Source organism: Phodopus roborovskii, unplaced genomic scaffold, assembly GCF_943737965.1.
Source record: "Phodopus roborovskii unplaced genomic scaffold, PHOROB, whole genome shotgun sequence".
Classification (NCBI taxonomy): domain Eukaryota; kingdom Metazoa; phylum Chordata; class Mammalia; order Rodentia; family Cricetidae; genus Phodopus; species Phodopus roborovskii.
The window spans coordinates 8145649-8171008 of NW_026126549.1; the positions used below are offsets into that span (position 1 = coordinate 8145649).

The window sequence follows — 25360 nt, forward strand, 5'->3', positions numbered from 1 at the left end:
AGAATTATGACCAACTTCCTAGTTCAATTAAAATCCTGTATTAGATAACTTAAGACACAGGGAAAGGAACTTACCTTCACTAGGCCCCCTGAGTGCCGGTGACAGTGGGTGGCTTGGGCAGTTTGTGGGGCCACTGGCAGTGGGACCAGGAGCTATCCCTAATGAACGAACTGGCTATTTGGAGCCATTTCCTATGGAGGGTTACCTTGCTCAGCCTAGGTATCTAGGCTGATCCTGCCTCAACATGGTGATGGGACAAAATTCATTGACTCCCATGGGAGGCCTTACTCTCTCTGAGGAGCAGATGGGGGTGGGATGAAGGGAAGGTGGGAGTGGTGGGAAGAGGGGAAGGAGGAGGGAACTGAGATTAGTATGTAAAAAATTATATATATATATAATGAAAACTCACCTTTATGGCATGTTATCACTGCACATGATACAAAACATTAAAGACAAGAACAAGCTTACTAGGCAGTCCTGTGCTTTTCACTAGTCTTCCCAGTCTGCAGTTCCTATGGTATTACTAGAGAAAAAGTTACAGCAAACTATATGCAAGTCATCTTACTTGTACAGCAGACCATTAATAAATGGTGTGGGTAAGTTCTAACTGGCTGTAAATTACCAAGTAGGCAGTTTTTCTAAAATGGAATCCATTGTAATGTATTTCCAGGTAACACTCATCAAGAATTAAGAGTTAATAAGAGCACACTTAAGTTTGGTGCAAACTTAAATTTTATTAAACCTTACAATGCTGTGGCATACTCTTTTTCCATTGTGTGACAATTTATTGGCTGGCATCTGGATACAGTACTTCTTTTAAAAGATACACAATGGGCACCAACAAAAGGGAGAGAAGATAGTTGTCTGGTGATACACAAGAGGGAAGAGAAAAAAGATGACAAGCACTTCAAGTTTCCTTTATACCTAACTTTAAAGTGGTCCAGGTTCCAAGCAATGGTGCTGCTGACTAGGGTGTAAGAGCACTACTCCTCACCCAGCCCCTACTGGGAAATACTTACAGGGATGAACACACCTGTGCATTCAGCGAAGGGTTCTGCTGGGCAATTTGATTTTAAGAAGCTAAATTTCAAACTATAACCTAAACAATTTCTCAACTTACAGTAAATGGGGTTTTTAAAAAGTATTGCAAATTACTTCTTTGTAAATGAGCAATCACTTAACTTCAAAATCATAAAGGGCACCAAGTTAACTTGCTGATTGGGGCTTATGCTTGTCAGACTTAAGGATAAGAAAACAATGACACTTTTAAGACTGTAGTTCATTTGCCTTTAGAAAGGAGACGGGTACCTGAATAAAATAACCATTTCTCTCACAATAATGATCAAAATTGTAGAACATCTGAAATTCAGAGGCATTTCTGGAGAAACATTGTTGAAATTTAAACATTAATACCAGCCAATACTATCAAGCTATGGTGTCCAGTTTAGTTTGATTCGTACATTAGAGCATTTCCTCCCCATGGACAAAAATGAACCCACAAACTTGAATTTTATTTCATTCAGTCTCACAATTTTCAAATAAAGGCCCTAACAGTTATCTGAGGTTGCACACCTGAACCATCTTATTCTAAAATAAAATCATGGCTAATTTTGAGCTACCTCACTGCCTTTTCAAGAGCTCCCAAGGGCATTTCTGGAGTAGGCAAACAGAAACGGGGGAGGCACATTCTGACTGCAATACAGCATCATGGTTTTCAAGACTAAAGACCAGTTCTAGATCTCTGTTCTTCGTGAAGGAAGCCACTACGCGAGGATATCCTTATTTCATATGGATTATGAAATTCAAGTCCACCCATACAACAGTAAGCCTTAGAAGGAGCTAAGACCATGTAAGCCAGATTCTTTTGGGCAAAGCAGGGAGGCAGGTATTAAATCCCTTTAAGTCAAATTGTCATCTTTTATCCCAAAGTGAGATCAACCAATGATGATTTACCAAAATAGCTAAGTTTTCTTAAAAAACAAAAGCCAAACCAAACCAACCAATCAAACAAAAAACAAACAAACAAAAAAACCAAAACACCCCCCAAATAGTTCACATATAATTTTCATACCACAAAGTTAGAGGCAGATGATTTCAAAATAGTTTGATATTTCTAGAATATCTGTCTAAATGGTATATTATTCTTATATATAGCAGCTCAAATATCTTATCAGACTTGCCCACAGTAAATAAAGCATAGCAAAACCTTTTCATTAAAGGGTTGAAAAGAGCCCATTGATAGCTAATCCATTTTTCCAATGGTAAAATTTAATTTAAAATGCAGTAAAATGAGTAAAGATACCTTTTAAAGAATTAAACCTCAATTGTTTAATGAAAAAGTCTAATGTTCTTTATTCACTACCCTTCATTACAAATTTTTACTGAATAAAGATGAATGTGATTGCAATGACAATTCTTTAAGTAACATTACATCAACCCTCAGAATAAAATGGCATCCCCTAAATCCAAGTGACCCAGACCACAAAGTTCACAGGTGAACTGACTGTTGTTTTTCTAGAATAAGTAAGGAGCATTTCATTCATAACAATTTTCTTATTACATCTCCAGGGCAATGTACCATTTTAAATTCTACTGAATACGGTAAAGTGCTGAGTGATTACCTGAATCGTTTGAATTTTCACTTATCTTAAGTCAAAAGAGCCCTTTCTGTGGCATTAACAAATCTTTGATAGGGGAAAAAAATGAGAGGGAGAAGGGAGAAAGAGCTGGGGGAAGGGAAGTGGCAGGGAGGGGAGAGAAGGAGGCGCTTTCATTAAGGGGACAGAAATCACTGTGCAATCTTTTGTGTTTAATAGGGTGACAAATAATTGAGATCAAAGTAATTCATGCACGTTATCTTTAAAAGATATACATAAACAAAGGAAAAAAGAACACTGTTATTGACCTTTGATACTATGGCAGTAAATTGCATACTAAAATACCTTAATTATCTGAGATGCCTAGATCTGGCTTGGCAAGCATCATGCCACTGACATGCTTTAGCCTTTTTGTAACTAAAAGTGGTCTGCAGTTCAATGACTGAATAGCTCAATGTGACTCATTAAGCTGTGTGATAAACTCTGAGGTTAAATTGAAGCAGATTCTCTATACCTAGTCACACCATCAGCACAAGCAGGACAACGCTGGAGCAGTATGAGAGGCAGGTCACTTTAGAAAGGTCTTCCTTTACTGCACGATACACTAAGATGACAGACCTAAATTTCAACTGGGTTAATGAGTTGTAATAAGATTTGTTTCCCAAATTTAGCATATAAAAATTTTCTGTAGATTGAAGAAACCTCAGATGTGAAGAAACAAAGCAAAACCAAACAAAACATAAAATTAAAGCTTGAGCTTAACTTGCTTACCGGCAACTCTAAAAACTGACATGCTGTAAGAGTGCTCTTGTGACAGGAACTTCATAACTTAGAAAAACAGTGTTTTGAGTTGAAGTTGACCAACTGCTGCATAGAGAATATGCCAACACACAACAGTCCAGTTTAAGCCGGTGCATAGAGAAGATAAAGCACTTATGGTAACTGCAAATGGTGAACAAGTCCATAAGGTTTATGACCTAGCATGGATCCAAAGGTTCGGGGAACATTGTAGCGGAAATAGTTAGGGAGAAAAATAAAGTGGAAACGGGCAAAATTTGAAGACAGAGGGGAGCCGGGGAAGATGACTTTCAACTGTATAAAATTCACAAACTAGTAAAGTATAAAGACATCACTGAAAACAGTTAACTCTGTCCCTAACACCCAACAGCAAACAAAACCAGAATGGCCTTTGGCAGACAGTTTCAGAAATTTGAGTATGACGTCACATTTCTCAATAATTCACAAACAATATATTATACGGTCTATTTATATTAAATACTGGGAAACCAATCCTGCAAATTTGATGCTTACAATGCTTTAGCCAATGAGAGCACAATGATATCAAGCTAAATGAATGCTGGTGTCATCACAACAGTGCTCATTTATGAATCAACTGTTACCAAGTCGTGCTTTAACAGTGCTGAAGTACAGTTTCAATTATCATCTATGAAGTGAAACAAAGGTCTCTAGCTTTTCTGGAATATTCCCTTTATAATATATTCTATGATTCACGATGACACGAGCAGCGAGACACTGCAATGTGATATGATTTATGGGCTGGATCAAATTTTTAGCTATCTCCTTCTCGTCCAGTAAGTCACTAGCAGTTTGTTTGTGTAAGTTTGTGGCATCAAAATGTGCACCTGATTTAATAAGGAGATTCATGATGTCTGGATGGTTGTTCAGAGCAGCGATATGTAGGGGACTGTTGTCATCAGAGTCCCTGACGTTCACATCAGCACCACATTCTATCAGTATCGCAGTAACTTGCAGAGATGGAAACTTACAAACAGGGTACCGCCCTACACATGTAGTATTCTTGTCCACTGCCAGATGAAGAGGGCTGAAGTTATTTTTTCCTCTTGGATGCAGTTTAAGAAACCTGTAGATAGTCTGCTTTTTGAAATGGTCCTGTTCTAGAGTACAAGGAACTTTTTCTAATAAGCAAATTAAGTGCAAAATGATGGAAAGAGCCTTATTCAACTGCAATGGGTCTGCTGGACACTGAGTTTGTTTGATAGCTCGCTCAATTTCAAGGACGCTTTTGCACAGTATGCCCATGAGATCATCAAATGTAACAGTAGTACCCAGCAATCCTTTAGCCCTGTCCTGTAGCATAAAGGAAAAGAGTTCAGCAAAAGACAGTAAGCTGCTAGCAGTCATTGGGCTTAATGGGTCCAGATTGCTCTGCTGCATATCCAAAGCATACTTCCATAGGTTGATGCATCGCTTAAAATTTCCAGAGTCGGCATAGACAGCGCCCCTATATCTAATGTAGTAAGAGGTATCAGGATGAGAAGGACCAAGAATACGTTCTCTAATTAACAGCGCTTGCATTCTCATCTCATCAGGGTCAGCAATAAGACCTTCTAATTCTTCCGCACTGTTTACCTCCTTGGCATAATCATAAGCCATTATTAGTGTCTGTGGAACTGGTTTACTAATTATATTAGTCCTATCACTGTACCTCATGTTCATTGCCTTTTTCCAGTATTTCAAAGCCCCAAGTAAATCTCTTTTTTTATCTACAAACGTAGCTCCCAGAAGCTCCAGAGCATTGATACGTTCTGTCTTGCTGGTCTGGGCATGGTGTGTGAGAAAATCCACAATATTGGTGTGACCAGTCACACTCGCTGAGAGAAGAGGAGTCATTCCATAGCCATCTTTTTCCATCTTGGCACAATACATAAGCAGCATCTTCATGATGTCCAAGCTTCCAGACTCTGCACAATCATGCAACGCAGTGTTGCCTAAAAGAGAAGGAAAAGAACACACTTTGAAGGACCAAGCTATAATGTAACCCCCCCCAAAAAAAAGCACAGGTAACTCTAGCCAATCATAAGTAGGACATACTATAATTACAAAGGAGATAACAATGACCTTCAGCACCTAATATTAGGGCCTGATATACAGCAGGAGTGGAAGAAAATACTTACAAAACTTCTTGAATAATTTGACTAAAATGAGTATGGAAAGGAAAACAAACAACACATCTAAAGTCACTAGATAAAGCTCCTTAATCAATGGCCCATTGGCACTTTTAATTCATATTCAAATGAAAGTGATAGTCTCTGAACAAAAATGGATAAAATGAATTTAAGCCATTTGTAGCTTTCAGTCAACTTTCTGGGTCAGTTTCTCCATTTATAATTGGAGAATCTAGTCTTTAGGATCTAAAATTCTTCCATTTGATTTTAGTAGTGGGCAATTTTTTTTTTCAAAGCAACTGATTATCCAACGAGTTTTAACTGTTAAAGTCAAAACTCATTACACAAAGTATTCTTCAAAACACTGATTTCATAGGAAAAATCCACTAAAATCTGAAAAATGTGTGTGTGGTTCAATATAAACTTTCAAAAGAGATATACAAGACCCTTTTATAATGGGTTATTTCCTGTTACAATGTTCTAAGCATTCTTTTTAGATGTAACAAATGTTCTAACACTATCCCATCACCCTACACATGGATTAAAACTGACAAAAGGCACTGGCATAGCGCTTGCCCCACCAGCATGAAGATCTGAGTTTGAATCCTCAGAAACCATGTGAAATCTGGGCACAGTAGTGTGAACCTGAAATCCCAGTATGTTTACACCAAGATGGAGGTGGGAGGGAGAAGCCTTGGACCAATTTAGCTAGTTGTCTGGCATATAGAGCAGACAGACAGACAGACAGACAGACACACACACACACACACACACGAAAGAAAAAAGAAAACAGAAACCCTGCAAACACATGTACATCCTCCACTTCCCCCACAGAGAGAGAGAGAGAGAGAGAGAGAGAGAGAGAGAGAGAGAGAGCATGGTCCCTCGAATGGCTTTGCAAGTAATGGCACTTTTGAGGAGTCCTATCCCTGGGTCCTACAGAGAAGGAGAGACCTGGCTGTCTAGTTGTCCTCTTACTTCCACAACACACCATGCACACACAACCTCCCACCCCAACTGCTAAATAAGTAAATGCCATTTAAAATTACTTTTTTCAGGTACACATGGGAACTTTGAAACATTTCAAAGGTTAATCTTGTTTGATCTTCCACAATATCTTTAAGTACTATATGAGTTATTTAGAGTCTGCTTATTCTGTCTCAGATTTCAGTGATCAACAACAAAGTACTGTCAACCACCCAGGGTAAGCAGAGGTTCTGATTATTGTCATTTGCTTCAAATTCCAATTAAACGTGACCACTATTCCAAGTACATAAAAAAAAAAATTAATCTTCTGAAGTTAGAACCTCTATTTTCACACCCCTCCATAAGTGATTTAAGTTAAAAAAAAAAAAAAATTGAGCCAAAGGGGGGGGGGCGCTTTGGATGGAATTCTTTTCTATTAAGAGTAATAGAAAATCAAGAATAGGGATACAGCAAGTCAGTTTTAAATGAGCTAAAATTCTGTATTTATTGAAAATTAGAATGTGTGTATTTTGAATTCATCCATATTCAGGCAAAAAAAAAAAAAAATCTGGCTTGAGGACAAAGAAGAGGAGCTCTTTTGTCTAGTAATAGCAGTGACAGAGCTGTTCGATCACTCAAGACTACTTACTAAGAGAGCCAGGTGGGACTGTGCACCTCCCTATTCCACCACAAGGCAAAGAGAGGTGGTTAGAGTGCAAACTCAAGGCCAGTGTGGTGTATGCAGACAAACCCTTACCACAAATAAACAATACTTTTCTCTTTTCCCAGTCCATCTGTCCTTCCTTCATTTTTGATTTTACTCTGATACAGGCCAAGGCTTTTCTCAAACTGCTGAGCTCCTCCTGCCTGTACTTCCTGAATTTTGGGTTACCAGTATGCACCAGCATGTCTAACAACAAATGTAATCTAAAGCTTTGCTTGAAAGCACTTAAGAGCCAACAATAATCCAGGATGAGAAAGAAGGCTAGGAAAGTGAGCAAAACTTCCAAATGTTCTTCACTGGTTCTAGAAGACAGCTTAAAAACAAACAAAAACAAAAAAATAGGCCTGTTAACAGCCTTGCACTGCAGACTGGAGGAAACTGCAACCACTGCCAGGAAGTGAGCTTTGGAAACTCCCACACTTCAGGGTACAGTTCCACCCAGGCAAAGGTGAACTACAAATAGATAAGCCATCACAGAAAGGTAAATCAACTTCAGTGAAATAACTGAGGGTGCTACTGTATGGACTCCAACATTAGAAGCAAATACAGATACCACTTGGAGGATAAGAGTGTCACAGAAGAGCTCAAATCATGTGTGTGAATGCGTGTGCCTGTGGAAGTTAGCAGTGCCATCCTTCAGGTACTGTGATGGTTCATCTTGGTTGTCACTTTGGCTGGACTGGAATCAGTGTGCCTCTGAGCATGTCTGTTTAGGAAGGTCTAAGGGAGGAGTCAGGATCCTCATTCCACCCGAGAGGACAGCATCTTCTGATGGCATCCCACCAGAGGGTGGGATAGAGAAAATGAGGGAAAAGCAAGCTAGGTTTTGCTGCCCCTTGGTTGTGAGGACATCTATCTTGTTATTACCACTGCTACTGTCAGCCTGTGCTTACGCCAGAACCTGCTTCTTCAGCCTTCCAAGAGGGACTACAGACCAGTGTCTCGCTCTCCAGGAATCCACCAGGCCTTCGTTTCCAGATGGGAACTTCCAGAGGCAATCCAGCTTCCTGGACAGAGCAGCTACCAACTGCTCTGCACACTGACAGCCATTGTTAACTATCCTGGTTTCTAAGATTATGTCCTAAAATACTGCTTTTGGCTCATTTTCATGCTTTGGAATTATGGCTTTAGGCATGCTGACCTTTTGGCACTGTTCCCTTTATCTCTTGTAGTCCTTTCCCATCTGTGATTTTTCTCTGTCTTTTCATCTGACCCATCGAGTTTCTAATCTGCTATGAGTAATCCATTTTTAAAAGCCACCCACTGAATTTTTTTAGTTGTAGAATGTCTATTTGGTTTTTTTTTTTTTTTTTGTAGTTTTCAGATTTCCCTTTAATATCTAACTTTTTTAAAAAAAATCTCTGAATATGCTAAGCTTCATATAAAATTTGTGTCAATAACTATACAATGTCTTACTGGGTTTTTTCACAGCTCTTGTGGTTTGTATGTTCTGGTTTCTCTTCTGTGCATTATATGATGACAACAAACAGTGATTTGAGGGATCAGGGGTAAAGTGCTTGCCCTGCAAGCAAGGAAATGACTGATTCCCAGAACCTTAGCAGAGACACTGAGTGTGATGGCACCCACTTGCAATCCCAGCACTACGGAGGGAGGGAGGTAGTAGACAAACAAATTCCTGGGAATAGACAAGCAGATTACTGGGACGAGCCAGTCAGCTAGCCTACTTAATACCTTCAAAGCTGTGGAGAGATCTTGTCTCCAAAATTAAGTGAGCACCTTTATTAGGGTTCGCTAAGGGAGTGTGTGTGTTTCATATATATGAAAACTAATGTCAAAGAGAAAAGCATTAAACCACAGAAGGCTCCCATTCATTCTCTGCTAGAAAGAAACAAAACCAACAGCAAAGTTTCACTAGGAACAGAGTTGAGACACAGAATCACATTGAAAATTCCTAACAGAAAAGAACTGCCAAATTAGATCCACATCATGGATAAATAAAAATAACAACTATCAAATGCAAAAAACTAAAATACATATTACTAGGAAAAGCCTAAACATCATGGAGTATTTTTTTTTTTTAAAGCAGAAGGAATAAGTACATGGAAGCCAGGAGACATGGGTACAGATATACAAAAAGGGGAAATCTGTGGGTACATCTAAGTAAATATAACTTTCTCAACAATATCTTGTGGGCTTGGAATATTACATATGGAAGTAAAATACTTGGCAGCAATATCACAAAAAATAAGGAGAACACTGCTAAGTCTCACTGTTGAAAAGCAAGAGATATATGCCAAAGTCCTAGTAAAACAGGAGAAGTGTTACATAATGCTGACACCTGGACATAACATGGTTAATACACTCATGAACTCACTGCATTTACAGTTACTTGCACAAGACCAATTGAACAGAACACTTCAGCAGGCAGCACTGACTAGCTTCAGTAGGTTATGGATTAAGGGAGGGAGGAGGGGACATGAAAGGACTAGGGAGACATGCGAGAGGTTGCCCAAGAATTAGGATAGATATGATTATTAAGATATAATGTATAAAAAGATTAAACTTTAGAAGTGAAAAAACACAGTAAGTTCCACTTTTATATATTCTGAAATTATTTTTTAATTTATATGACTTCTATTAATGAAACATTTCCTCCTGTTGTACAAAACTTTTTCTCCTTTTAAAAAAATTAATGAAAGCCAGAATAGTGGCTCATGCCTTTAATTTTAGCACTTTGCAAGAAAAAGGGGGTGAGCCCTACAGACTACAGCCAGGATATCTGAATCTTCTTCGAATCCCCCATGACAGCGCCCCTTACCAGCAGGAAGTAGTTTGGAAAGAACGACGTCCAAATTCCCAAATATTGTGTATAAATGTTTGTTTTCATTTAATTGGACTTTGTTATATAAAATAAAAGATTTAAAACAAAAAAAGAGAAAAAAAAAAGAAAAAAAGAAAAAGGGGGTGAGCTCTCTTAAGTTTGAAGGCAGCCTGATCTATATAGTAAGTTCCAGGACAACTAGATACACAGTGCCCTGTCTCAAAAAAGGAGGGAAAAATCCATCTATTGCTATAATCTGATAGACAACTATTAATTACACTTACTACCAGTTATTTAAGTGATAAATATACTGTTAATATACTGTTAAATGTTTTATAAAAAAAATTACTATTCTACCCAAATTTAAAGATCAAATCATTTTGTTCTTTCTAATCATCTGGGTTAAGTTTACATGTCAAAGACCATGTTTTTGACAGCTATCATCACTGATTTTAAACAATATATGCTAATTATTACATATTTGACTCAAGAATTTCCTATGTTTTATAGCTCTTAAAACACCCCCACAACACAATGATTATACTTCCAAAAGATTTTAGCAGGTTTACCTTATTATGTTTTCTACTTTCAAAGTAAGAAACAATAAAAAATAGAATGCAATGTTTAAACATAAAAGCTATCAAACATCCTAAATCAAAATAAAGGTATTTGGGGGCTGGAAAGATGGCTCAGAAATTAAAAGCACATGTTCCTCTTCCAGAAGACTGGGGTTCAATTCCCAGCACCCACAACTGTCTATAACTCCAGTTCCAGGGAATCCAACACCTTCACACAAACACATATATATGCAAGCAAAACACCAATGCACATGAAATAAAAATAAAGTTTAAAAAATAGTTCAAAATAAAAGTATTTGACATTGAAATTTTATGAATTGACCTTTAAAGAATAAAAAAAAAGAGGAAAAGAAAAGCACTTTGTATTACATGACTTTCAATGATTGAGCAAATTCATTTGAAGAAAAACAACTTCCTTTCACCAAACTCATAATGGGAACTTTTATAATTTCTCAAGACACCTCTATTAAGTGGGCATCCTTTTAACAATTCAAGCTAGCTAGCTAATGGCATATTAAGCTTTAACTCAAAGACTAAAGTTAGTATGATGTGACTATAGCTACGTAAATTCAAAAGAAGTGCAAAGAAAATTTAGAAGAATGAATAGGAGCCATATTCAGTGGGATGCTGCTGGGATAGATAATAAGATCCGCAACTTGCCATGTGCTTATGGTATATGAGAATATTCCTTAAGAAGTACTTGGAGGGAGCATTTTCACTGATACAAATTCTAAAGACTCCTGTAATTAACTGATAAAAGAATTTATGCTGATGTATGTAAGTTTGAACCACACAATGAAGACAGTATGGCTCGGAGGTTCAAGAATTCTCTGTATTCAGCCCTGCCTGCTGGTACAGAACTATAATTCCCCTACTTGAATAGAATGCAATGTTTAAGCATAAATGCTACCAAGCATCCTAGATCAAAAAACAGATATAGACATGTGTCCTACTATGTCCTGCTCTTTAGTCTAAATGTGAATGAGCCAAAGAAGGAATATAGTATATATTACAATTATACAATTTTCATCCTTGAAAAAGTTCTTAAGCCATAAACAGTGTCAGTAAACCCTATAGCTTTATTTCTGATCACCATACATATGTTGTGGTATCTGTGTGCCCACACATACACACTAACATAAAATAAATATAAATGTAATAATAAGCAATTATCTTATTTAAAGTCAGATATGCAACTGATCTACAATGGAAAATTTTAATCTGCAAAATATTTCAACACCATCAAAAATGAAAAAATGATCCACAGAGTGGGAAAAATGCTTATAAATATGTATCTGATCAGACTTGTACACCCAATACATAAACAAGTCTTTTTATTGTTTTTGTTTTTCCCCCCTAAGGAAAGGTTTCTCTGTCCTGGAACTCACTTTGTAGACCAGGCTGGCCTCCAACTTACAGAGATCCACCTGCCTCTGCCTCCCAAGTGCTAAGATTAAAGGTGTGTGCCAATAACCCCAGCTATATAAACAACTCTTAAAACTAAATAATACAAAGGTTAAATAGCTCAATTTAAAACATACAAAAATAAATGAAGACACTAAGATACAGAAATAGCAAACAAATACATGAAAAGAAGCATATGAATAGATATTAAACATTATTAGTCATGGGAGAAATATGAACCAAAATCACAATCCTAGGATGGATATTTAATGAAGTACAGAAAAGTTAGGCCCTCCTGCATTCTGAGGAATACAAGCTATGCAGCTGCTCTGAAAAACAGCCTGTTACTTGCTCAAAAATTAAATAATGACCATTATAACCCTAGTCCACTCCTGGCAACAGATACATCTAAGAAAAATGAAAATATAAACCCATGGAATTTTTATACAAATGCCCTTAATGGCATTACTCAAAATGCTGGAAAAAAAAAACAATTAAAACAAAAAACAAAAAACAAAAAGTGTTCATCAATGGTTCTCAATCTTCCTAATGCTGAGACAGTTCCTCATGTTGTGGAGACCCCCAACCATAAAATTTTTTTGTTGCTACTTCGTAACTGTAATTTCGCTAATGTTATGAATCATAATGTAGATATCTGTTTTCTGATGGTTTTAGGAGACCCCTGTAAAAGGGTCATTCAACCCAAGAGTTGCGACCCACAGGCTGAGAACCACTGATCTATATAGAGGCATTATTATTTGAAAATAAATATTAAACCAACATGGTACAATTGAAAGAACATTTAACACATTATGCTAAGTGAAAGAAGCAAGTCATGAGAGACCGTATATTCTACCTGTACTTATGCTTAACAAGTCTAAAACAGGGACAGAAAGAAACTTAGTAATCACCTGAAGCTAATGCAGTAGATAATGAACCTGGATGATGAAAAGTTGCAGTGGTAGCTATATAACTCATTAAACAAATTAAAAACTCCCACTAAATTGTATACTTTAAATAAGTGAATGATAATGTGAACTAGATCTTAATAAAGTCGTTAAAAACCCAATAATAATCAAAACACTTATTTTTCTGGTAAAACATAGTTTTGACTGACAGGAACAAAGACCACATCGTAGAATGTATGTCTGAAAATAAATAATTCATCTTTCTTCTTCAGCTTGCTATGACTGATCAATGACTCATTCTTCCTAACTTTGTATCTGGGCTGAGTTTAGAAGTGATCTAGACAGGATTGGGGATGGAACATGTGCACAAAAGGTAGAGTCCTTTACACCCTGTGTAATTTTGCATGAATTGGAGGAGCTAAAAAATGTATAAATGATTTAGAATATTAAAGGAGTACCAAAAGGTTCTCTGCTATTTCCCTTCCCCCATGTATATTCTGTCATGGGAGACTGATGGGAGATACGATTCTGTAAATATGTTTCTCATACTGGTTTAATGAATAAAGCACTGTTGGCCAATAGGAAAGCAAGATAGGCAGGACTAGGAGATCAGGAGGAAAGAGGAAGGAGTAAGTAAGGGGTCAAGATGGAGAGACTGGGGAGATGAGATGCTGGCCCCTTTCCCTGTAAGAAGACCACATAAGACCACGTGGAAATACTTAGAAATGGGTTAATAATTAAGACAGAGCTAGCAGATAAGAAACTAGTAACGGGCCAACAGAATTATATCAAATACAGAGTCTCTGTGAGTTAATTGGGGCTGGTGCGGTAGAACAAGACCAGGTGGCGGGTGGAAAACCGTACCCATTACAGGAGACACTAAGAAGCAGGAAAAAATAGTTATCAAAAAGAACAACAAACTGCCATGACTATCATGTGCCCTCCCTTTGTTAACTGCTTCTTTGAGGCACTGAGCAGAAACACACAGAAACTCAACAACGCAAGCCAATGAGCTCACTACAAAATTAAATACTTCATTGTTTCTATCTGCCAATGTAAGATGCAGGATGGATGAGAAAGGACTGCAGATGACTTGCTACGTATGAAGTAGGGACTTCAAGACTTAAATCCCTGGAGCTTAGGGACAAGGACAGAAACTAGCTCTCATCTGTAAAAAAGCTCATTTGAAGACTGAAAATACCAATGTTACATCCAAACTTCATTGTAATCCCCTTTCCAAGCTCATCTAATTCACAGGCTCCTATCTAACTACAGCTCTTCCCAAAGGGAAGGGAAAGGTGAAAGAGAGATGTTTTGGACAGATATACACCAAGTACCTTTTTATCCTGGGCCTTTCCACCTCTGTCTTCTATCACATTGTCCTAATACACCAAAGAAACAAATCACTATAATACTGGATTTCTAAATTTTATTTTAAGCAAAAAGATTTAACAAAGCATTAAAGCTGACTAAAATAAACACCATAAGGAGACACATATACCTAACAGCAAGTATATAAAACTTGGGAAGACTGTCTTGAGTTAATAGGGCTAGCAACAACTAGGAAATGACAGACACATCAATGTTGTTCATGCTACCAACCTTAGTTTAATTCTGTGAGAATTCAAAGTTTTAAGTTCTATCTCCAGACAAAGCTAGCCACACAGCTATTTCTCATTAACTCAGTTTACACATCTTCTACAGCTAGTTCAAGGAGCAAGTCAAGTCTTCCTGACCATATATAGAGACATGAAGACAAAGGAAAAACAAGTCGGGAACAACTTGAAGATCTGCATTAAAAATGTTAATGAATTCAACTAGCAAATTATTTAAGCATTACTAAACCAAATTAAAACCAGATACCAGAGCAGAATGAAGGTTTAGGTCCTTCTGTTCAGCACACAGGTATGCTGAAGATAACCAATAGCTGGTAAATGTCCTCCAGCTCAAAGACCAGAGAACTGCTTTAAACACAATGTTCAATAACCTACATGCCAAAACAACCAGCTCTACCCTAGTCTATTATCTTCAACAGTTTTTAATTTACAAAACAGCTTTTACTAGTTGAGATTCCTATACACTATGTGGAAAAAGTATGCCTCCCATAGTCTCAATACAGAGCTCAGGCAATCCCCAAACTTAGGATCCTCCCATTTTAGCCTCAAAGGTGCTAGGTCTACAGACATGCACCACCACACAGCTAGGTCTTTAAAAAGAATGATATAAATAACTGAGTCCCTAATGGATCTACATCCACACTCTATGGAAAAGAATGGGTTCAAATGGGTTTGCTTTGAACTATTCAGAGATGATGAAAGAAATGTATCTTTCTTTTAATATTGGTTCACTGTAATCTGACATATTCTCTTCATCTGTATATGTATGATTACCAAAGACAAAAACCTGCCCAAATTAAGTCTCAAAAATCTTTTAATACAATTATCTGTCACATAGATTTTACTTTTTCCTGAACCCCTACCAAGTCTACCTACACTATGATTTTTGTATAACCTTTTAAATTTATAGACCTGTTCCCCCATTGAAGACTATAAAACACACAGGGCTTGACATAAAGAGCTTACATTCCCTCTCTTAAATCTAATTTAGTCATTTAGCAAGCCTACTTACCAAATGCTGTAGACCAAATTCTTTCCCTAATATACAAGATAAAAAATATATGATGTCTCTGGCCTCAAACACTCACAGGGTACCAGAATATTCTTAAAGTTCTAGTTATTTCTCTGCTGAAACATTTTCCTGGGTTACTATTTTTTGTCAACATGACACAGGACAACATTTCTAGGAAAAGGACTCTTTAGTCAACTGTGACAATGCCTCCATCAGACTGCCAAAAGGCAAGCTTACAGAGCCTTTTCTTGATTAATGATTGATGTGGGAGGACCCACTGGGCCACCTCTGGGCACGTGGTCCTGTGTAGTAGAAGAAAGTTGAGCAAGCCATGGCAAGCAAGCCAAAGCCAGTGAGTGAGCAGTACTCCACATTTCTTCAGTTCCTGACATGATGTGCCTTCATTATGGACTATAATGGAGATGCACTAGTTGAACCCTTTCCTCCCAACGTGCTTTTGGTCATGATTACCACAACAATGAAAAGCAATCTATGATACCACTGCATGACAAACAAAATTTAACTTTTTTTTCAAACCCCCCCCCCCTTTTGAGACAGGCTTTCTTCCCTATGTAGTCTTTCCTGGCTTTGAGTTCTGGGATTAAAGGCATGTACCACACCTGGCTCAAAATTAAACTTCTCTGCCTGAATTTATTGCTTTTTTATAATTTAATCCCGAGTGCCTTTTGTTCCTTATGCATATACCTATATCCCAATTCCTGGATTCGAGGAACATTTTTCTCAGTGTGCCTCTCCATAGTATTTCCAAAGCCTGAAAAACTATAAAAACTATCAAAAACCTTTCAACACATTTCAACCCAACATCATTTCAAGGGACATTTATTTTTTTTAAAATTCTGTATCATATAAACTATACTCATGTTTTAGGATTTTAAAAAGAATTATGTGTATGTATGTCTAAGAGAGGCCAGAAGACCCTATCAGATCTGGAGCTGCAGTAACAGGTGGATATGACCTGCCCAACATGGGTCTGGAATCAAACCCAGGTCCAATGAAAAATCAACCACTCTGAAATAACTAACAATCTCTCTCTCTCTCTATCTCCCTATACTTATGTCTGTCTCCAAAAAGCATTTCTAGTCAGTGCACACTCACTTAGCAGCAGTAGCTCAGAGCCTCCAAAGTGCTACAATAATTATCTCATTACCAACTTACTTCATCACCTTGAATATCTAAAATGACTGACCCATGAGTGAAGAGAAAATGTCTTGTGGGCCCAATCTTCAACCCAACTAAGGAGTCGCTATTACTGGTAATACCTAATCAAGCACTCTAACCTGATAAATTCCCAGCAGTTTGGATATAAAAGCAGACATGAAGGGCTTCAGTAACTTCACTTAAGAACTGCAAAATCAAAATTCTAAGCATAAGCAAAAAAAATCTCCAATGAATCAGAAGCTAAAGAAGCTAAAGATGACTGTAAATGTGAAGTGCTAAGTGGCAGTTCTGGGAATTAATATAATCTCTTCAGATTTGGAGGCCATTGGTTTTAAACAGGAACCACTTGTCTCGAAAAAAATTGTTGGGGCTGGAGAGATGGCTCAGTGGTTAAGAGCACTGGCTGTTCTTCCAGGACCATGGTTCAATTCCTAGTACCCACATGGTAGTTCTCCACACCATCACACAGACAAATGTGCACATAAAATAAAAATAAATAAAATACTTTTAAAAAAAAAAAATCAACTGTTACAGAGCTAGAGAGGTGGCCTGGTGGTTAAATGCACAGGTTGCCCTTCCAAAGGATCGGAATTTGGTCCCCAGCAGTCCCATGACAACTCAAAGCTGTCTGTAACTCTAGTCCCAGATAGTCCCACAGGGATCCAACCCCCTCTTCTAGTCTCCACAAGCATGGCAAATACATGATAGAGACTACATACAGACAAAACACCCATATGCATAAAATAAAAAAGATTAAAAAATAGTTATGTTAAACTAGTGAGATAGTCCTGAGTATTTGAAATATTTTCTTCCCTTATGGAATGCTATGGGAAAAGAAGGAGCCCACTGTCCCTTAGGAAGTGTGTTGTTAGGGTAAATTTTTTCCCATACATCTAATAGTATCTGCTTATGAAGCTATCTCTAAGATCAAACCTTAAAGGCAGAGAATCAAGAACAGGGAGGGATCTTGTCTTACTCTTCTTTAGACCGCCTGCCTAAGTCTAACAGCCCAGTGGCATACTGAAGGACTTAAAGTGCCCTCTCAACTAATGAATGAATTCCACCTTCCATTTAAATATATTCAAAAATGCCAACAGCCTGTTAAAAAGTAACAGGAAAAGTTTAAGTAATAGCCACTTGTCAACTACTTGTTAAAAAGTAAGGGAATGAAAGACTCTCATGTATTTTAAAGTAAGACCAAACATAACCTATTGGTATTCTTTTTCAGAGTACTTTCCAATGCACAACATATGTTATAAGAAACTGGTCCAAAGATGTAGCTCAGGAGTAGAGCACTTGCCTAGTATGCATGAGACCTTGAGTTCCCCACCACCACTAAAAAGAAAACTGTTCTAGTCTACACCTTGTCTTATCAGAATTTATCATTTTTAAAGTAGAGCTATAATTTGGAAGAAAATCCTTCTTCACTGCTAAGTCAGGTATGATACATCAGTTTTAAGTGGTTCCTCCTTTCTAACTACCAGTGACTTCCCCTTCCCCCATATCCTCACCCAAAAAAAAACCTAAGGATCAATCAAAGAATAATTATCAAAGAATCAAAGTTTCAGGATCAGAGTCCAGGAGGGTGAGAGTGTGTATATTGGGATCTGTCACCAATATTCATAAACAATCATGGTCCAAAAGAAGTGGCTTCACAAAAAGGTTAATACAGTATGCACAAAACGATACAATCTGTATATGTATTAAAAATTGAAGGTATATGAAACATTTGGTATAATAACTCTTTCCCTATTTGTCTTATTTTGGGAGGTGGGAGGATCTGAGACAGGGTCTCTCTGTGTAGCCCTAGCTGTCCTGGAACTCTTCTGTAGACCAGGCTATCCTCAAACTCAGAGATCCATCTGCCTCTTGAGTGCTGGGATTAAAAGCATGTGCTACCAACACCTGGCCCTAGTTGTCTTCTTAAAAAGACTATCAGATGTTGATATCAAAGAAAATATGACTCAGACTTCGCAGATCACCTGGCAAAAGAGCGAGTGCACAGATCCTCACATACAAAGCTGTGATAATGAGATGAGAATGGTAATGAGAAAGGAGCCATTCCTTTTGTTTCTATACAGGTATTTAAATCAAGTTTAGAAAATATAATGCAAATAGTATCAGTACTCATCTCTCCACTCAAGAATTTAAAACATACTCCAATTTGACTTGAACACCTGGCTGTATCAGTAACATGAACATTATTAAACCGATAAAGCCTCACCAAGATAAATCTTTTAGCCACCCCCCCACACTTTTTTTAATTCTCTTGAAGCATTTCCAATATTAACATGATAAAACATTCTTCACTGGGATTAAAAAAGTCTAGTCTTTTAACTCATCAACCTACCTGTAAAGACAATCAAGAACAAACAAGAAAACATACTGACGGATGCTTACAAAAACACTTGATTATCATCAAAAACTCAGAATTAGTGTAAAGCTCCATTAGAAGAGCATACAGGGTTTTTTGCTGTTGTTTTGTTTTGGTTTGGTTTTGGCTCTTTCAGACAAGGTTTTTCTGTGTAGCTGTGGTTATCCTGAACTTGCTCTGTGGACCAAGCTGGCCTCAAACTCAGATCTGCCTGCCTCTGCCTCCAGAGTGCTGGGATTAAATGTGTGCACCACCACTGCCAGGCAAGTATGCAGATCTTGAACCAAAATACTTTGAGATTTCATCTTATGCCCATCAGAATGGCTAAAATCAATAAAAATAAGTGATAGCTCATGACGGTGAGGATGCAGAGTAAGGGGAACACTTATCCATTGCTAGTGGGAGTGCAAACTTATACAGCCATTATGAAATCAGCGCGGTTCCTGGGGATGATGGGAAATAACCTACCATCTATATATATACCACTCTTGGACATATACCCAAAGGATGCTCTATTCATAACAGCCAGAAATTGGAAACAATTTAGATGTCCCTCAACAGAAGAAAGAAAAAATGTAGCTATTAAAATAAATGAAACCATGAAATTTGCAGAATGGAAACAGAAAAAAAAATCATTCGGAGTGAGGTAACTCAGACACAAAAAGACAAATATAGTATGTATTCACTTATATGTGCATAATGGCTATTAATTCAATGATAGCCAAACTACTATCCACAGAACCACACAAGTTAGGCAGAGTAAGGGACTGGGGGAAGCACTAAGTCTCATTAAGAAAGGGAAATGGAATGATAGCTATGGACAGATGGGTGGGCTGGAGCAGGAGGATCAAGTGGAGAAGGGAGAAGGGGGATGAGTGGGGAATATAGGGAGAGACAGCTAAAATTAAGGGCCATTTGAGGAGTATGGGAATCTAATACAATAGAAGCTTCCTAAATTACATACATAAACAAAGGCAAGCTCAATGAACTAGTCAAAAAATGGGGAAGACAGCCCCAACTGACCATCTCTTGTCAACAAGCGAAGCTTCCAGCACCGGGGTTGGGTTACATCTAACTGAAATGTTGGTCAAAGGGGGTCCGATGGGAATCCCCAAACAACCCAGGCTGTTGCCAAGACTATATGTTGCTCTCCACGAAGTGATGGTAAAGCCTCACTGAAGACAACACCTACACAATTCATAGACATGGAGAAGTCAGCTGGTACCTATATTCTAGCATCTTTGGTACCACAAAGTACTATGCACTCTACCAAAGAGAAATGTAAACACCAAGCCAGCCATTAACAGTTTGATCTACAATGGTGTCCTGCCTGCAAGATATGCCAGTGCAATGGTGGCACAAAGCCTGTGGAAGTAACCAATCAATGTATGATTTCACTTAAAGGCCCAATCCATGAGATTAAACCCATACCCAACACAGGTTGGGTGACCATGAGCCTGAGACTAGATAGCCCAAAGACCTAGGGCAAAACCAAATACTCCTGTCCTTGACTCCTAATGATATTCTGCTATACTCATAGATCAGTGCCTTGCTCAGCCATCATCAGAGAAGCTTCCTCCTGCAGATGGAAAGAAATACTGAGTCCCACAGACATTATGCAGAGAAACCTTGGAACATTCAGCTCTAAATGGAACGTCTCCACCAAATCTTTCCCCTCAAGTTGAGGGGCCAGAGGAGATGGAGAACAAGCATGAAAACAAGGCCCTCTAAGTCAACATGACCAACGCACATAATCTCAGAGTGAGGCAGCAAGTACAGATCTACACCAGGTCCTCTACATATATACTGTGACTTTCAGTTTAGTGTTTTTATGGGATTCACAATTGTGCAAGTGGGTCTCTATTCTTGTGCCTTTTCTAGGCTTCTTTTCCTTCTATTTATTTGTTTCTGTCCAACTCTAACATATTAGTTTTTGTTTTATTATAGACTATTGTATTATTGTTCCTTAGAATCATGATTGTTTGCTACTGAGACAGAAGGGAATGGATTTGGATGGGAGGCAAGTGGAAAAGAACAGGGAGAAGTAGAGAGAAGGAAACCATGATCAGGATATAGTATGTGAGGAAAAAAAAAAATCTATTTTTAATAAAAGGAAAAAAGTTTTTAAAAAGGGAAAACACTAAAGAAACTGTATACCCTGTTGTATCAACTATCCTGACAAGATTTAATTATTTTATAAAAATGAACAAGCACATCCATCTCATTCGTGTACAAAGAGTGCTAAGTTCTCAAAATTACGGAGCTATGATTAAGAACTTAAAAATACTTCCTAATCTAAAAAACAAGTTATAGAACAAAAAATAAAATAAAACTGCATACACACATCTGTACAAAATTTAGAAGTATCTTTGGAAGGATTGTCTAAATACTAGGATTTTTTTTTAAAGATTTTTACATTTGCTCTGAAAAATGTCAAAAAAAATCTCAATGGTATTGTTTCATCTTCATAAGACCCTTTTAGGAAAAAAAAATACTGTTATAAAAATGTTCAGTAACAATACAGTGCCCCCAGCATGGTTTGCATTCTATCACAGCACATTCTTTGCTTCATACAATAGTTATTTCTCACAGAAGTATGCAAAAACTCATTTTTCTTCAAAAATATTCACAGCAGGATTATTTATCCTAGCAGTCCTAGATCAATTCATTATATACATTCAATGAAAAATTATATCAAACAAAAATGAGCCAGCCATATTTGCTGAAATCAAATGACATAATCTAGGATTAAGATGCACTTGTGTGCACATAGACACACAAACACCCACACCTGCACTTTTCACTCACACACACTCTCACTCAGGGGTAGGAGTGTAAACCAACAGCAAAAGCAAAGCAAGGAGGGAGGGGTGCAGTCTATTTCTAGAAGAATGAAACGAACTATAAATGACTGTGGACTTCTATACAAGTCGAGAATGCAGGGGTAGTAAAACATTTTTCACTGTAAGCAATGCAAATCAATATATGATGTTTGAAAGATTTCTTCACCTGATTTATGCTACTGTTAAATTTTAACAGCTACTGCTCTGTGGATTTAATTAAGACCTTCAGGTTATCAAACTGTGCAGAGAGAGTCTCTTTTAAAGGTCTGAAGAATTTCTAACCTATTGTTGTGAAAGTTATACTCTTCTGTAAACCTAAGCTCTTCCTGATAAAGGTCCTTAAATTGTTGCCAACAAATCCACACTGGTTTAACCTAGTCCTGGTTTAGCTTTTTCAGCCCTGAGCAGGTCTTTCGAATCCATTTTCTGTCTTGCTACATTTAATACATGTTCTACATAAAAGGATTTTCTACTGGCCACAAATAAGTGGAATAGGGAACAGATATCCCTTTCAGATTTAATCCTTTCAAGGCAGTGTGGTCTAGCCTTTTATGACAGAGTAACAAATAAATGCCCACCTAGAATAAATAAGATGGTGATTCACTACCCCAAAATAATTCTTTAAAAAGTTCAAAACAATGCATTACTCTTCACTATATTTCCAAATGGATCAAATTATGCGCCAGAATGGTTCAGTTCACCTGTCAATAATAAGCTCTGTAACCTTAGGGAAGACAGACAAAATGTTGTTTAACAGTCTGGAAACATTTGTCACATTTGCTTAATGCACTATCAAGTAACAGAGTCAAGGAAATACGGGAAAGGTTACCTAATATAAACACAGTTCTGTTAATATAGGCCTACTCAACAATGTTGCTAAAAAAAATTGTTATCAAACTTCCTGAAAATAGGAGGCAGCCACCTAAAAGAAAAAAAAGGTGTACTCACCTTTAACACTTTTTCTATTAACATCTGCCCCCTTTTCAAGTAAATACTGAGCAATCTCTTTGTGTCCTTTGTAGCATGAAATCATCAAGCATGTATGCCCATGTCGGTTGGACACCTCCAAATCGGCTTTGTGTTCCACAAGGTACTTCACTATTTCCAAATGGCCGTCGAAGCACGCAGCTCGAAGAGGAGTTGAATTGGTTAAGGTCGTGTTGTTGACAGATGCTCCGTGATTTAACAAAGACTGGACAACCTTCAGATGTCCTGCTGCAGAAGCGGCCCATAAAGGGGGGGCCCCCTCAATGGTTTCCCCATCGAAATTGACAGAGCCCCCAACTTCTATGGAAGCACTGCACTGCTCTAGAAGGAACTCCACCATGTCGAGGTGCCCATACCTGGCAGCCATCAACAGTGGGGTGGCCCCATTTGTTTTTTCCGAGATCAAGGAGGAAACCTCCTCTTTAGATTTGCTAGCCAGCAACTTGGTGAGCAGCCGGAGTTTGCCATCGCGCGCTGCGTTGAACACGGCTGTCTTTAGATCCATTTATGTCCAGTCGGGAGGCTGAGCTTTATTTATCCTTCAAAGCAAAGCTCCAGCTTAACTCTCCACGCAGGCAAGTTACAGGAGCCAAAGTTCAATGTTAGTCACCGCGCCCCAGAACGGATATAAAACCACCGAGAGTATGTTCAGTCCTATCGCATTCCAACATCGGAGAAGCAGAGCACCAAACTAGAATTTAAAAAAAAAAAAAAATTTAAGAAAAAGTAGCAGTTTTAGAATTTTCCATACAAGTAAAGGCAAAAAAAACACGATTTGGGCTTCCCTATTTCATAATTTTGGGGGGAGAAACAGGAAAAAGGCTGTACCTTAGGGACGATTGTCCCCCTCCCCTCAAAAGAGAGGCGAAAGGAAAACACAAATGTGTTTTCACAGAGACCAGACTGTACGGAGGGAGGCAGTTTCTCCCCATGTGCAGAAAATGAAACACTACAGGCGATCGGTTTCCTCGTGTCCTACTCTGGCCACCCCAGCTTTGTTCTGGTTTGGCTTTTGCACACGCCCAGCGAGTAACCGAAAGAGGCAGGAGAGGCGGCGGCGGGTTCAGAAATGTTTCTTTCTTGCATCTGCAGAGAACCCGCCAAGGGCGCGAGGCTGGAAGGCCTCATGGTGGCCGGGATGGGTTTCGACAGGGAACAAAAAGGTCAGACGCACCAACCCTCGGCCCGCTCAACCTAAAACCTCGCCGGAAAGGCTTTCTTCCCTTCAAACTACGAGAGGCGCTAAGGAAATCCGGCCGCCTTCCAGCTTTTAACTTCGTCCGCCGCCGACGGCTCGGCGGCCGCGATCGCCCTGTCACCTTCGCCCCCACCTCTCCAGCCGGTCCCCGGGCCCGCGGCCCACACGACCCCGCCGGCGGCCTTCCGCCCCGACGCCCTCTCCCGCCCAGGCCTCGCCGCCGGGCCCCAGGCCGCAGCCACCACTACCTGCCCCGGGGCTGGTACTCCCGCCGTCCGCTGCTCCGGCTCCGGCCGCCCCTTCAAATGGAAACCGTTGTCCCTGTCGCCCGGACTGCCCCGCTCCGTCTGCGGCCGCACAGCTCCTCCATGCCCCGCGCCCCACAGGAATGAATCCGGCCGCGCTGCTCGCTCCGCCCCGCCCCGCGGAGCTATCTGCACCCGCCCTCCCAGGCCGTTCGGGATGCAGCGGCTGCGGCGGCCGATGGTGTAATGGGCTGCAGGCCCGGGGGCCGGACAAGCCAGTGCTCTGCTTCACATTACTGACGCCGCAGCCGCGCCATTGGGTCGAGGGAGGGCGGCGGCTGCCGCCAGCAACCGCCTAGGGGCGGGGCAGGGTAAGGCGGCGGGGGCGGGGTGGTGGGGAGGGGCCTGCGCGAGCCCCACGAAAGATGCGCCTGCGTGCTACGGGAGAGGCGGGAACGCGCCCTAAGAGGGGGCGGGGGCCTGAGACGGCGCTCCGGAAAGTGCGCCTGCGTGCTAAGGAAGGGGCGGGGCTCCTGGAAGGGGCTGAGCCTGAGAGCGCTACCCGGAAGACGCGCCTGCGTGCTATTGGCGGGGCGGAGCACCCTGAAAAGGAGGCTTGGGCGCCCAGAGAGCGCCAAGGAGAATGCGCCTGCGTGCTGCGGGAGAGGCGGGGCGTCCTGGGTGGGGGGCGAGGGCAGGGGAGGAAGACGCGCCTGCGTACTACGGATAGGGGCGGGATCGCACCGTCGAGCCTTTAGGTGGGCTCTGAGAAGGTGGGGCAGTCTCGCGTGTTCCGTCTTTTCCTGTTTCCCCTCAGCGCCCTGTAAAGTCTCGGGAACACCCAGTCTTACCATCCTACTCATCAGAACATCAGACCCATTCGTTCTGTCCTTCTGTTGCGCTGGGAATATACCGAGCTTGTCCAAGCAGAAACTCCAGACAAACATTTCCGAAAATAAAACTCGTTTTGGAACTGGCCAAACGCGCTTTCTTGATTCTCTCTTGGCTCGATCTTGATCT

The 25360-nt window shown here is 39.6% G+C and overlaps 1 protein-coding gene across 2 annotated transcripts; it reads right to left on the reverse strand.

The window, feature by feature from the left end:
- Positions 1 to 714: 714 nt before the first annotated feature.
- Positions 715 to 24493, reverse strand: Fem1c (fem-1 homolog C). 2 transcript variants are annotated; one of them, XM_051200793.1, is made up of 3 exons: positions 24344 to 24493; positions 22859 to 23588; positions 715 to 5347 (listed from the first exon to the last, which is right to left on the reverse strand). In XM_051200793.1, the coding sequence occupies exons 2-3, from the start codon at positions 23400 to 23402 to the stop codon at positions 4038 to 4040; spliced, it is 1854 nt and encodes a 617-aa protein (XP_051056750.1). In that variant the 5' UTR covers positions 23403 to 23588; positions 24344 to 24493; the 3' UTR covers positions 715 to 4037. The 2 variants fall into 2 exon arrangements, with proteins under 2 accessions (XP_051056750.1, XP_051056751.1); XM_051200794.1 differs by having other exon boundaries at positions 24341 to 24488.
- Between the last annotated feature and the right edge of the window lie 867 nt (positions 24494 to 25360).